This window comes from Oncorhynchus gorbuscha, linkage group LG12 (assembly GCF_021184085.1).
Source record: "Oncorhynchus gorbuscha isolate QuinsamMale2020 ecotype Even-year linkage group LG12, OgorEven_v1.0, whole genome shotgun sequence".
Taxonomy (NCBI): Eukaryota; Metazoa; Chordata; class Actinopteri; order Salmoniformes; family Salmonidae; genus Oncorhynchus; species Oncorhynchus gorbuscha.
In genome coordinates this window covers 68,789,133-68,803,594 of record NC_060184.1, presented here as the reverse complement: position 1 = coordinate 68,803,594, position 14,462 = coordinate 68,789,133, and the positions used below count along the sequence as shown (strand labels likewise).

Below are 14,462 nucleotides of genomic sequence, written 5' to 3'. Positions count from 1 at the left end.
GTTCAGTTTTTACAGGCAGGAAACAACATTTATGGCTTCGTTCCCAGAACCAATGGGGAACCAAAGACTTACGCTCCCACAACTTCCAAGGAACCAAATGTGCTAGTTGGGATTTACCATACTGTTTCCATTTCTAAATACTGTGTTATTTTGTGTGTCAGGCTTTTTTCTTCTGTATTTAACTAGGCAAGTCTGTATTTAACTAGGTAAGTCAGTATTTAACTAGGTAAGTCAGTATTTAACTAGGTAAGTCAGTATTTAACTAGGTAAGTCTGTATTTAACTAGGTACGTCTGTATTTAACTAGGTAAGTCAGTATTTAACTAGGTAAGTCAGTATTTAACTAGGTAAGTCAGTATTTAACTTAACTCAGTATATAACTAGGTAAATCAATTTAACTAGGCAAGTCTGTATTTAACTAGGTAAGTTATTTAACTAGGCAAGTCAGTATTTAACTAGGTAAATCAGTATTTAAAGTCTGTATTTAACTAGGTAAGTCAGTATTTAACTAGGCAATTTAACTAGGTCAGTATTTAACTAGGCAAGTCAGTATTTAACTAGGTAAGTCAGTATTTAACTAGGTAATTTAACTAGTCTGTATTTAACTAGGCAAGTCAGTATTTAACTAGGTAAGTCAGTATTTAACTAGGTAAGTCAGTATTTAACTAGGCAAGTCAGTATTTAATTAGGTCTAGGTAAGTCTGTATTTAACTAGGCAAGTCATTTAACTAGGTCTGTATTTAACTAGGTAAGTCAGTATTTAAACTAGGTAAGTCAGTATTTAACTAGGTAAGTCAGTATTTAACTAGGTAAGTTTAAACTAGGCAAGTCAGTATTTAACTAGGTAAGTCTGTATTTAACTAGGCAAGTCAAACTAGGTAGTCTGTATTTAACTAGGTCAGTATTTAACTAGGTAAGTCAGTATTTAACTAGGCAAGTCAGTATTTAACTAGGTAAGTCAGTATTTAACTAGGTAAGTCAGTATTTAACTAGTATTTAACTAGGCAAGTCAGTATTTAACTAGGTAAGTCAGTATTTAACTAGGCAAGTATTTTAACTAGGTAAGTCAGTATTTAACTAGGCAAGTCAGTCAGTATTTAACTAGGTAAGTCTGTATTTAACTAGGCAAGTCAGTATTTAACTAGGTAAGTCAGTATTTAACTAGGTAAGTCAGGAAAGTATATTTAACTAGGTAAGTTTTTAACTAGGCAAGTCAGTATTTAACTAGGTAAGTCAGTATTTAACTAGGTAAGTCAGTATTTAACTAGGCAAGTCAGTATTTAACTAGGTAAGTCAGTAGGCAAGTCAGTATTTAACTAGGTAAGTCAGTCTAGTATTTAACTAGGTAAGTATTTAACTAGGTAAGTCAGTATTTAACTAGGTAAGTCTGTATTTAACTAGGTAAGTCAGTATTTAACTAGGTAAGTCAGTATTTAACTAGGTAAGTCAGTATTTAACTAGGCAAGTCAGTATTTAATTAGGCAAGTCAGTATATAACTAGGTAAATCAGTATTTAACTAGGCAAGTCTGTATTTAACTAGGTAAGTCAGTATTTAACTAGGCAAGTCAGTATTTAACTAGGTAAGTCAGTATTTAACTAGGCAAGTCAGTATTTAACTAGGTAAGTCAGTATTTAACTAGGTAAGTCTGTATTTAACTAGGCAAGTCAGTATTTAACTAGGTAAGTCAGTATTTAACTAGGTAAGTCAGTATTTAACTAGGTAAGTCTGTATTTAACTAGGTACGTCTGTATTTAACTAGGTACGTCAGTATTTAACTAGGTAAGTCAGTATTTAACTAGGTAAGTCAGTATTTAACTAGGCAAGTCAGTATTTAACTAGGTAAGTCAGTATTTAACTAGGCAAGTCATTTTAACTAGGTAAGTCAGTATTTAACTAGGCAAGTCAGTATTTAACTAGGTAAGTCAGTATTTAACTAGTCAGTATTTAACTAGGTAAGTCAGTATTTAACTAGGTAAGTCTGTATTTAACTAGGCAAGTCAGTATTTAACTAGGTAAGTCAGTATTTAACTAGTATTTAACTAGGTAAGTCAGTATTTAACTAGGCAAGTCAGTATTTAATTAGGCAAGTCAGTATATAACTAGGTAAATCAGTATTTAACTAGGCAAGTCTGTATTTAACTAGGTAAGTCAGTATTTAACTAGGCAAGTCAGTATTTAACTAGGTAAGTCAGTATTTAACTAGGCAAGTCAGTATTTAACTAGGTAAGTCAGTATTTAACTAGGTAAGTCTGTATTTAACTAGGCAAGTCAGTATTTAACTAGGTAAGTCTGTATTTAACTAGGTAAGTCAGTATTTAACTAGGTACGTCTGTATTTAACTAGGTAAGTCTGTATTTAACTAGGTAAGTCAGTATTTAACTAGGAAAGTCAGTATTTAACTAGGTAAGTCAGTATTTAACTAGGCAAGTCAGTATTTAACTAGGCACGTCTGTATTTAACTAGGCAAGTCAGTATTTAACTAGGTAAGTCTGTATTTAACTAGGTAAGTCTGTATTTAACTAGGTAAGTCAGTATTTAACTAGGCAAGTCAGTATTTAATTAGGCAAGTCAGTATATAACTAGGTAAATCAGTATTTAACTAGGCAAGTCTGTATTTAACTAGGTAAGTCAGTATTTAACTAGGCAAGTCAGTATTTAACTAGGTAAGTCAGTATTTAACTAGGCAAGTCAGTATTTAACTAGGTAAGTCAGTATTTAACTAGGTAAGTCTGTATTTAACTAGGCAAGTCAGTATTTAACTAGGTAAGTCTGTATTTAACTAGGTAAGTCAGTATTTAACTAGGTACGTCTGTATTTAACTAGGTAAGTCGGTATTTAACTAGGTAAGTCAGTATTTAACTAGGAAAGTCAGTATTTAACTAGGTAAGTCAGTATTTAACTAGGCAAGTCAGTATTTAACTAGGCACGTCTGTATTTAACTAGGCAAGTCAGTATTTAACTAGGTAAGTCTGTATTTAACTAGGTAAGTCTGTATTTAACTAGGTAAGTCTGTATTTAACTAGGTAAGTCAGTATTTAACTAGGCAAGTCAGTATTTAACTAGGTAAGTCTGTATTTAACTAGGCAAGTCAGTATTTAACTAGGCAAGTCTGTATTTAACTAGGTAAGTCTGTATTTAACTAGGTAAGTCAGTATTTAACTAGGTAAGTCTGTATTTAACTAGGCAAGTCAGTATTTAACTAGGCAAGTCAGTATTTAACTAAGCAAGTAGGTATTTAACTAGGCAAGTCGGTATTTAACTAGGCAAGTCAGTATTTAACTAGGCAAGTCAGTATTTAACTAGGTAAGTCAGTATTTAACTAGGTAAGTCAGTATTTAACTAGGTAAGTCTGTATTTAACTAGGCAAGTCAGTATTTAACTAAGCAAGTCGGTATTTAACTAGGTAAGTCAGTATTTAACTAGGCAAGTCTGTATTTAACTAGGCAAGTCTGTATTTAACTAGGCAAGTCAGTATTTAACTAGGTAAGTCAGTATTTAACTAGGCAAGTCAGTATTTAACTAGGTAAGTCTGTATTTAACTAGGTAAGTCAGTATTTAACTAGGCAAGTCAGTATTTAACTAGGCAAGTCTGTATTTAACTTGGCAAGTCTGTATTTAACTAGGAAAGCCAGTATTTAACTAGGTAAGTCAGTATTTAACTAGGTAAGTCTGTATTTAACTAGGTAAGTTAGTATTTAACTAGGTAAGTATGTATTTAACTAGGCAAGTCAGTATTTAATAATAATAATAATAATATATGCCATTTAGCAGACGCTTTTATCCAAAGCGACTTACAGTCATGTGTGCATACATTCTACGTATGGGTGGTCCCGGGGATCGAACCCACTACCCTGGCGATACAAGCGCCATGCTCTACCAGTAACTAGGCAAGTCAGTATTTAACTAGGTAAGTCTGTATTTAACTAGGTAAGTCAGTATTTAACTAGGTAAGTCAGTATTTATCTAGGCAAGTCAGTATTTAACTAGGTAAGTCAGTATTTAACTAGGCAAGTCAGTATTTAACTAGGTAAGTATGTATTTAACTAGGCAAGTCAGTATTTAACTAGGTAAGTATGTATTTAACTAGGTAAGTCAGTATTTAACTAGGTAAGTCTGTATTTAACTAGGCAAGTCAGTATTAAATAGGTAAGTCAGTATTAACTAGGAAAGTCAGTATTTAACTAGGCAAGTTATTTTTATTTACAATGACAGCCTCCCGGGGAACAGTGGGTTAACCAACTTGTTCGGGGGCAGAATGACAGATATTTACGTTGTCGGCTCAGAGATTCGATCCAGCAAACTTTCAGTTACTGGCCCAACGCTCTAACCACTCGGTTACCTGCCGCCTCAGATAAGGATCTGAAAAGAATGATTTGTACCATGTGACCACAAGATATCAAAGGTCACGCATTATTATTTCCCTCTAATGATATGCAAGTGTCACCAGACTATGTCAAATAACCTCTGGTTTACATAATTGGAATAATATGTACAACACACGAGGAAAACATGTCCATTTAAAAAAAATGCCATCTACATTCAGCTCATGAACTTATTCCTGTCGTGCAGACACATTCTGGGGTTTCAAACGGCCAAGTCCTTGAAGTGCATGAGATCCTACACTAGGGTTTGTTGGATGAAAGCTCCAGCTGTATTGAATGAAATGGGAAGCGGCTTTCTGTCCAATTCACAGCCTGTTGAAATGCCCCTTGGGCCCGTGCTGAGATAGACTTCCCTTCCTCCTTTAAACTATTTACCCCGACATATAGACTCTGCTGCAGGACTCTGGGTGTGTGTGTGTGTGTGTGTGTGTGTGTGTGTGTGTGTGTGTGTGTGTGTGTGTGTGTGTGTGTGTGTGTGTGTGTGTGTGTGTGTGTGTGTGTGTGTGTGTGTGTGTGTGTGTGTGTGTGTGTGTGTGTGTGTGTGTGTGTGTGTGTGTGTGTGTGTGTGTGTGTGTGTGTGTGTGTGTGTGTGTGTGTGTGTGTGTGCATGACTCAGAGTGGAAGCAGAGGAAACTACCAGAATGAGTAAAATTAGAGCATCCACTGGTAACCAAGACAATGAATAGTAGTAATGGGGTTGCATTCATATTGTCCAGCTGAGGTGGAAATCAACTCATGCATCATCATAAGGTCAACCTCATTTGAGGGTTGCTAGTCACTGAGGGGTCAGATAATGGTCATAGGGCAATGATGTGTTCGATCAGGAAGATAGTAGCGAGGATATAGCATACTGGCACACGTTTGGTCAATTGAAAGTGCTTGACATGCTGGTTATGACGTGGAGGACCCAAAGAAATGCTTTACTCAAAGCAGGAGAGTGAAATGACTGTTAGAAGACCCGAGGACATGGGAAGTCCCCCCAGTCTACTGTACTATGACGAGTTATAGACGACATCATTAAAGTCATCAATACCCTGCTGTTGGCTCAAGCCACAACTCATTGGTCATTTGTAACACATAAATCATCTCCTTTAAATAATGGCTGCAACAGTAAAAACACACTGGATTTCCTGGAAATAGATTTTTAGATCACTCAGTACATTGCTACGCATAATTTCCTTTTTTCCTGTCATAGCTATATCAATGTAATCAAGTGCACAGTAATAGTGAATTAGGTTATGTTCCAATAGGATCCAGCAGCGTGATTAGGTTCCATTTATGAGTTGGCTGGTTTAAGGACATGTCTGTGTGAATGTTTCCGTTTGGACTGAGAGGAAGGAAGGGTGGATGGACAGCACCATCTATCTCTCATTAATAAACCTCACTTACCATGGAGTAGAGCGTTGCTTTTATTTAATAAACAAAAGTGACACTGCTTACGCATTTCCACTTTCCTCAAGTGGTTTAGTGGCATGGGAACAAGGAGGTGACGAGGGTTCTGGTGTTTCTGCCTGGGTGTGTCATTGATGAAGCTGTCAGTTGATCTGTCAACACCACTAGTGTTGTGGTCAGTTGTGTTGTGGTCAGTTGTATTGTTCTCTGTTGTTTATTGGTTCATGTTGTTGTGTCCAGCATAGCTCTGGACCAGGGTGTTAGTGTGCATTCCTTCACCAAGGAAATCATTCACACTAACCCCCTGGACCAGAGCTATGGTCAGTAGTGTAAGTGGTCAGTGGTATTATTGGCTAATATGGTGGGAGTGGTTGACTATCGTGTTGTTATCACTTGTGTGCCATCGTAGTGGCTAGTAGTTTTGAGAAATTCAACCTGTATATATGAGTATATTGCAAAGTTCATTCAGATTTTCCAGAGGAAATATGTTGATCAGTCACTGATTGTTATGAGCAAAGAGCAATGTATGGGGGCCTGCCTGGCCTGCAGCCTTTAAGACATCTCTGTTCTCTCTCCCAGGTAAAGCCAATAAGATATAATCTCTGTTCTCTCTCCCAGGTAAAGCCAATAAGATATCATCTCTGTTCTCTCTCCCAGGTAAAGCCAATAAGATATCATCTCTGTTCTCTCTCCCAGGTAAAGCCACTTAGACATCATCTCTGTTCTCTCTCCCAGGTAAAGCCAATAAGATATAATCTCTGTTCTCTCTCCCAGGTAAAGCCAATAAGACATCATCTCTGTTCTCTCTCCCAGGTAAAGCAAATAAGACATCATCTCTGTTCTCTCTCCCAGGTAAAGCCAATAAGACATCATCTCTCTTCTCTCTCCCAGGTAAAGCCAATAAGACATCATCTCTGTTCTCTCTCCCAGGTAAAGCCAATAAGACATCATCTCTGTTCTCTCTCCCAGGTAAAGCCAATAAGACATCATCTCTGTTCTCTCTCCCAGGTAAAGCCAATAAGATATCATCTCTGTTCTCTCTCCCAGGTAAAGCCACTTAGACATCATCTCTGTTCTCTCTCCCAGGTAAAGCCAATAAGATATAATCTCTGTTCTCTCTCCCAGGTAAAGCCAATAAGATATCATCTCTGTTCTCTCTCCCAGGTAAAGCCAATAAGATATCCTCTCTGTTCTCTCTCCCAGGTAAAGTGGATAGGGAGCCTAAGGGGAAGTTCAGTGTTCCTGTTCTGGATGTGAAGAGTCGACAGCTGGTCCTGGAGGCCAACCAGACGCTGACGATTCACTGCAGGTGAGTCTCTCTGGAGTCAAAGGTTGGAGGTCAGAGGTGATAGGTGGATGGGGTGGGTGGGCGGGCAGTCAGTGCAGATCAGTGAGCGCTGGTTGGGGGTCGGGGTGTGTGGGTTGTAGGTTAGTGAAAGGGGTCAAGTGGGAAATGTCAAGAAAAAGGAAAAATTGTCTGCCTAGACTTATTCACTGATCAGATTAGCTTTAATATATACCTTTTAAATACACCTTTTTATGGTCAGCTTTCAGAAGTTGTGATGCATTGAGAGAGATGGAATGTTTTACAGCAATCTACCTTTCACCTATCAGGGGTCGGTGGGAGCTGTCGTGGGTGTTCCCTGGAGGTGTGGCCAGAGATAAAGAGAGTGTGCAATTGGAGGATTCTCGCTGTGGGAGGCAGAGCCAGCATTACTGCAGCCAACTGATTATTAGCTCAGCCCAGGCCCAGCACACAGGATCGTTCCGGTGTCGGTATAGCCAGCGGACCCGCAGGCAGAGTGCTGTCTACATTTATGTCACAGGTAACATTTAACAACTACCAACTCATTACAGTGTCCTGCACTCCCAAATCCCTGTCAGTGTCACTCTGTCACAAATGCTAGAGCTCAGGAAATGGAAATAAGGTTTAGGATATGAACCATCTGTCCACCTCTTTCTCACTGATGGGCTCTCTCTCTCTCTCTCTCTCTCTCTCTCTCTCTCTCTCTCTCTCTCTCTCTCTCTCTCTCTCTCTCCCCTGTCTGATGAAATGGTCAGTCAATCTCTTGCTCACTCTGTCTCGTTGTTTATATGCTTAGGTTAAACCAAACATAGTGTCAGTGGGTGCTAAATACACACCAATACCAGAGAGAAATGTATATCTCAACACTGTTTGTACCAACAATACATCCTAATGACTCTGGCACAGTTTCTCCCCCTTAGCCTGTCTCTTTTCTCAGCCTCCCTCCCTCCCTCCCTCCCTCCCTCCCTCCCTCCCTCCCTCCCTCCCTCCCTCTCCCTCCCTCTACCAGGTCTATATATAAAAGCTTTTTACTTTCGTTTACGTGCTACCTTAGTCCTCGGGGCCAGGAATAGCCCAGCTGCTGAAATGCTCAGGTTTGGGCAGAGTTTCCCAGGGCACCAGGCTTATCTGCTCCCCTCAGCCCTGCTCACAGCATCCTGTGCTTGGGGACGGGAGGAGACCGCAGGGGGTGGAGGTGGGAGGGGAGCTGGAGGTCTATAGACGGGGGGGGGGGTCTCTGGTTCTGTTCAAAGGTGACAGGAGTGGAAGGTGGGAGGGTAAGGGGGGTGAAATAGGATGAAGGCCAGGCAAGATTCATGATTCAGGGACATCCAAGGGCAGAGGAGGCACCTTGACAGCCCTGTCTGCCCCACTCTACCTTTCCCTGTCCTGGGTAGAGGCTGGCTGGGCATGGAGCTGGGCCAGGGGCCAGAGGAGATAGTGGCACCAGAGGTGCCAGGGTCACAGGGTGGGGCTACGGTTTGGCCAATAGGAGCCCTGGGGCCCATCAATCACTCTGGCTGCCAAGTCCATTAGGCGTCTGACTCCATCACCCGCTCTGCTCTCACTCTACTGCCCTTCCCTGCTCTCTCTACTGCCTATTTCTGCTCTCACCCTCCTGCCCCTCTCTGCTCTCACCCTCCTGCCCCTCTCTGCTCTCACCCTCCTGCCCCTCTCTGCTCTCACCCTCCTGCCCCTGTCTGCTCTCACCCTCCTGCCCCTCTCTGCTCTCACCCTCCTGCCCCTGTCTGCTCTCACCCTCCTGCCCCTCTCTGCTCTAAACCCTCCTGCCCCTCTCTGCTCTCACCTTCCTGCCCCTCTCTGCTCTAAACCCTCCTGCCCCTCTCTGCTCTCACCTTCCTGCCCCTCTCTGCTCTCACCCTCCTGCCCCTGTCTGCTCTCACCCTCCTGCCCCTCTCTGCTCTAAACCCTCCTGCCCCTCTCTGCTCTCACCTTCCTGCCCCTCTCTGCTCTCACCTTCCTGCCCCTCTCTGCTCTCACCTTCCTGCCCCTCTCTGCTCTAAACCCTCCTGCCCCTCTCTGCTCTCACCCTCCTGCCCCTGTCTGCTCTCACCCTCCTGCCCCTCTCTGCTCTAAACCCTCCTGCCCCTCTCTGCTCTCACCTTCCTGCCCCTCTCTGCTCTCACCTTCCTGCCCCTCTCTGCTCTCACCCTCCTGCCCCTCTCTGCTCTCACCCTCCTGCCCCTCTCTGCTCTCACCCTCCTGCCCCTGTCTGCTCTCACCCTCCTGCCCCTCTCTGCTCTAAACCCTCCTGCCCCTCTCTGCTCTCACCTTCCTGCCCCTCTCTGCTCTCACCCTCCTGCCCCTCTCTGCTCTAAACCCTCCTGCCCCTCTCTGCTCTCACCCTCCTGCCCCTCTCTGCTCTCACCTTCCTGCCCCTCTCTGCTCTCACCCTCCTGCCCCTCTCTGCTCTAAACCCTCCTGCCCCTCTCTGCTCTCACCCTCCTGCCCCTCTCTGCTCTCACCCTCCTGCCCCTCTCTGCTCTAAACCCTCCTGCCCCTCTCTGCTCTCACCCTCCTGCCCCTCTCTGCTCTCACCCTCCTGCCCCTCTCTGCTCTCACCCTCCTGCCCCTCTCTGCTCTCACCCTCCTGCCCCTCTCTGCTCTCACCCTCCTGCCCCTCTCTGCTCTAAACCCTCCTGCCCCTCTCTGCTCTCACCCTCCTGCCCCTCTCTGCTCTAAACCCTCCTGCCCCTCTCTGCTCTCACCCTCCTGCCCCTCTCTGCTCTAAACCCTCCTGCCCCTCTCTGCTCTAAACCCTCCTGCCCCTCTCTGCTCTCACCCTCCTGCCCCTCTCTGCTCTCACCCTCCTGCCCCTCTCTGCTCTCACCCTCCTGCCCCTCTCTGCTCTCACCCTCCTGCCCCTCTCTGCTCTCACCCTCCTGCCCCTCTCTGCTCTAAACCCTCCTGCCCCTCTCTGCTCTCACCCTCCTGCCCCTCTCTGCTCTCACCCTCCTGCCCCTCTCTGCTCTCACCCTCCTGCCCCTCTCTGCTCTCACCCTCCTGCCCCTCTCTGCTCTCACCCTCCTGCCCCTCTCTGCTCTAAACCCTCCTGCCCCTCTCTGCTCTCACCCTCCTGCCCCTCTCTGCTCTCACCCTCCTGCCCCTCTCTGCTCTCACCCTCCTGCCCCTCTCTGCTCTCACCCTCCTGCCCCTCTCTGCTCTAAACCCTCCTGCCCCTCTCTGCTCTCACCCTCCTGCCCCTCTCTGCTCTCACCCTCCTGCCCCTCTCTGCTCTAAACCCTCCTGCCCCTCTCTGCTCTAAACCCTCCTGCCCCTCTCTGCTCTCACCTTCCTGCCCCTCTCTGCTCTCACCCTCCTGCCCCTCTCTGCTCTCACCCTCCTGCCCCTCTCTGCTCTAAACCCTCCTGCCCCTCTCTGCTCTAAACCCTCCTGCCCCCTCGCTAGCTCCTTCATATGTAATCAAAGCAGCAGGAGGAAGCCCTGCGGTCCAGGCCACTAGTCCTTGGGGTACTTTTGTTCAAATGTTCAGAGATTATACTTTCCTTGAATAACACAGTACAGTAGCTGACAAACAATGAGGTGAGCTCCACCCGCCCACGCCTTTCAATGGCACAGGAATATTAGAGGGTGGGTGTGGAGGGGGTAATGTACCTGGAAGGATCACAGGCTGTTTGATTACCTCGAAACAATCTGTGTGTGTTTATTGTTGACTCCAGGAGACTATTTGCTGAATGGGTATTAAGTGTGTGTGTGTGTGTGTGTGTGTGTGTGTGTGTGTGTGTGTGTGTGTGTGTGTGTGTGTGTGTGTGTGTGTGTGTGTGTGTGTGTGTGTGTGTGTGTGTGTGTGTGTGTGTGTGTGTGTGTGTGTGTGTGTGTGTGTGTGTGTGTGTGTGTGTGTGTGTGTGTGTGTGTACCTATCCCTAACCTCAGTGTTGTGGTTTCAGACAGACAGCGGCCATTTGTGGAGGAGCAGAATAACAGTCCAGGCGTGGTGTATATCAAGGAGAGCCAGACTCTGGTCTTCCCCTGTAGGGTCACCCACCCTGACGCCACCGTGTCATTGGTCAAGGTGAGTTCCCTTCACTATTTCCACTATTAGCACTCCTGACTACATCTTAGAACAAAACACTTCTCTCTGTTTCTCCATCAGCACTCTCATCTGTACACAAGTCACAGTCATGTTGTTTCTGCTAGTACAGATCATTCAACACATTGTTCTTATCTTGGCAACCGTCCTGCCTTGGAGTGTGTGTGTCCGTTTGTTTGTGTCAGTCTGCGGATGTGTGTGGAAGTGTGTGGATATGTTTGTGAGTGTTGCTGCCTGAGTGGCGAGGGAGTGTACGTAAGTGCAATGAAGTGCAGTGTGTGTGTATGTATGTTTGTGGCAGCGTCTCAGTGTGTATGTATGTATGTTTGTGGCAGCGTCTCAGTGTGTATGTATGTTTGTGGCAGCGTCTCAGTGTGTATGTGTGTTTGTGGCAGCGTCTCAGTGTGTGTGTGTGTTTGTGGCAGCGTCTCAGTGTGTGTGTGTGTTTGTGGCAGCGTCTCAGTGTGTGTGTGTGTTTGTGGCAGCGTCTCAGTGTGTGTGTGTGTTTGTGGCAGCGTCTCAGTGTGTGTGTGTGTTTGTGGCAGCGTCTCAGTGTGTGTGTGTGTTTGTGGCAGCGTCTCAGTGTGTGTGTGTGTTTGTGGCAGCGTCTCAGTGTGTGTGTGTGTTTGTGGCAGCGTCTCAGTGTGTGTGTGTGTTTGTGGCAGCGTCTCAGTGTGTGTGTATGTTTGTGGCAGCGTCTCAGTGTGTATGTATGTTTGTGGCAGCGTCTCAGTGTGTATGTGTGTTTGTGGCAGCGTCTCAGTGTGTGTGTGTGTTTGTGGCAGCGTCTCAGTGTGTATGTATGTTTGTGGCAGCGTCTCAGTGTGTGTGTGTGTTTGTGGCAGCGTCTCAGTGTGTGTGTATGTATGTTTGTGGCAGCGTCTCAGTGTGTGTGTATGTATGTTTGTGGCAGCATCTCAGTGTGTATGTATGTATGTTTGTGGCAGCGTCTCAGTGTGTGTGTATGTATGTTTGTGGTAGCATCTCAGTGTGTATGTGTGTTTGTGGCAGAGTCTCAGTGTGTATGTGTGTTTGTGGCAGCGTCTCAGTGTGTATGTATGTATGTTTGTGGCAGCGTCTCAGTGTGTGTGTATGTGTGTTTGTGGCAGCGTCTCAGTGTGTATGTGTGTTTGTGGCAGCGTCTCAGTGTGTATGTATGTATGTTTGTGGCAGCGTCTCAGTGTGTGTGTATGTATGTTTGTGGTAGCATCTCAGTGTGTATGTATGTGTGTTTGTGGCAGCGTCTCAGTGTGTGTGTATGTATGTTTGTGGCAGCGTCTCAGTGTGTATGTATGTGTGTTTGTAGCAGTGACTCAGTGTGTATGTATGTATGTTTGTGGCAGCGTCTCAGTGTGTATGTATGTATGTTTGTGGCAGCGTCTCAGTGTGTGTATGTATGTTTGTGGCAGCGTCTCAGTGTGTATGTATGTGTGTTTGTAGCAGTGACTCAGTGTGTATGTATGTATGTTTGTGGCAGCGTCTCAGTGTGTATGTATGTATGTTTGTGGCAGCGTCTCAGTGTGTATGTATGTGTGTTTGTAGCAGTGACTCAGTGTGTATGTATGTATGTTTGTGGCAGCGTCTCAGTGTGTGTGTATGTATGTTTGTGGCAGCGTCTCAGTGTGTGTGTATGTATGTTTGTGGCAGCGTCTCAGTGTGTATGTATGTGTGTTTGTAGCAGTGACTCAGTGTGTATGTATGTATGTTTGTGGCAGCGTCTCAGTGTGTATGTATGTATGTTTGTGGCAGCGTCTCAGTGTGTATGTATGTGTGTTTGTAGCAGTGACTCAGTGTGTATGTATGTATGTATGTTTGTGGCAGCGTCTTAGTGTGTATGTATGTATGTTTGTGGCAGCGTCTCAGTGTGTATGTATGTGTGTTTGTAGCAGTGACTCAGTGTGTATGTATGTATGTATGTTTGTGGCAGCGTCTCAGTGTGTATGTATGTGTGTTTGTAGCAGTGACTCAGTGTGTATGTATGTATGTATGTTTGTGGCAGCGTCTTAGTGTGTATGTATGTATGTTTGTGGCAGCGTCTCAGTGTGTGTGTATGTTTGTAGCAGCGTCTCAGTGTGTATGTGTGTTTGTGGCAGCGTCTCAGTGTGTGTGTATGTATGTTTGTGGCAGCGTCTCAGTGTGTGTGTATGTATGTTTGTGGCAGCATCTCAGTGTGTGTGTATGTATGTTTGTGGCAGCGTCTCAGTGTGTATGTATGTATGTATGTATGTTTGTGGCAGCGTCTCAGTGTGTGTGTATGTATGTTTGTGGCAGCGTCTCAGTGTGTGTGTATGTTTGTGGCAGCGTCTCAGTGTGTGTGTATGTATGTTTGTGGCAGCGTCTCAGTGTGTATGTATGTATGTATGTTTGTGGCAGCGTCTCAGTGTGTATGTATGTATGTATGTTTGTGGCAGCGTCTCAGTGTGTGTGTATGTATGTTTGTGGCAGCGTCTCAGTGTGTATGTATGTATGTATGTTTGTGGCAGCGTCTCAGTGTGTGTGTATGTATGTTTGTGGCAGCATCTCAGTGTGTGTGTATGTATGTTTGTGGCAGCGTCTCAGTGTGTGTGTATGTATGTTTGTGGCAGCGTCTCAGTGTGTGTGTATGTATGTTTGTGGCAGCATCTCAGTGTGTGTGTATGTATGTTTGTGGCAGCATCTCAGTGTGTGTGTATGTGTGTTTGTGGCAGCGTCTCAGTGTGTGTGTATGTATGTTTGTGGCAGCGTCTCAGTGTGTGTGTATGTATGTTTGTGGCAGCATCTCAGTGTGTGTGTATGTATGTTTGTGGCAGCATCTCAGTGTGTATGTATGTATGTTTGTGGCAGCGTCTCAGTGTGTGTGTATGTATGTTTGTGGCAGCGTCTCAGTGTGTATGTATGTATGTTTGTGGCAGCATCTCAGTGTGTGTGTATGTATGTTTGTGGCAGCATCTCAGTGTGTATGTATGTATGTTTGTGGCAGCGTCTCAGTGTGTATGTATGTATGTATGTTTGTGGCAGCGTCTCAGTGTGTATGTATGTGTGTTTGTGGCAGCGTCTCAGTGTGTGTGTATGTATGTTTGTGGCAGCGTCTCAGTGTGTATGTATGTATGTATGTTTGTGGCAGCGTCTCAGTGTGTGTGTATGTATGTTTGTGGCAGCGTCTCAGTGTGTGTGTATGTTTGTGGCAGCGTCTCAGTGTGTGTGTATGTTTGTGGCAGCGTCTCAGTGTGTATGTGTGTTTGTGGCAGCGTCTCAGTGTGTGTGTATGTATGTTTGTGGCAGCGTCTCAGTGTGTGTGTATGTATGTTTGTGGCAGCATCTCAGTGTGTA

At 44.7% G+C, this 14,462-nt stretch overlaps 1 protein-coding gene across 1 annotated transcript in view; it reads left to right on the top strand.

Moving 5' to 3' along the window:
- The window catches only part of flt1 (fms related receptor tyrosine kinase 1), a 41,053-nt gene that overhangs the window by 4,236 nt on the left and 22,355 nt on the right, over positions 1-14,462 (top strand). Inside the window, exons 2-4 of the mRNA XM_046292797.1 lie at positions 6,979-7,084; positions 7,390-7,601; positions 11,011-11,135. Coding sequence (XP_046148753.1) covers positions 6,979-7,084; positions 7,390-7,601; positions 11,011-11,135 — 443 coding nt within the window. The remainder of the gene's footprint in view (positions 1-6,978; positions 7,085-7,389; positions 7,602-11,010; positions 11,136-14,462) is intronic.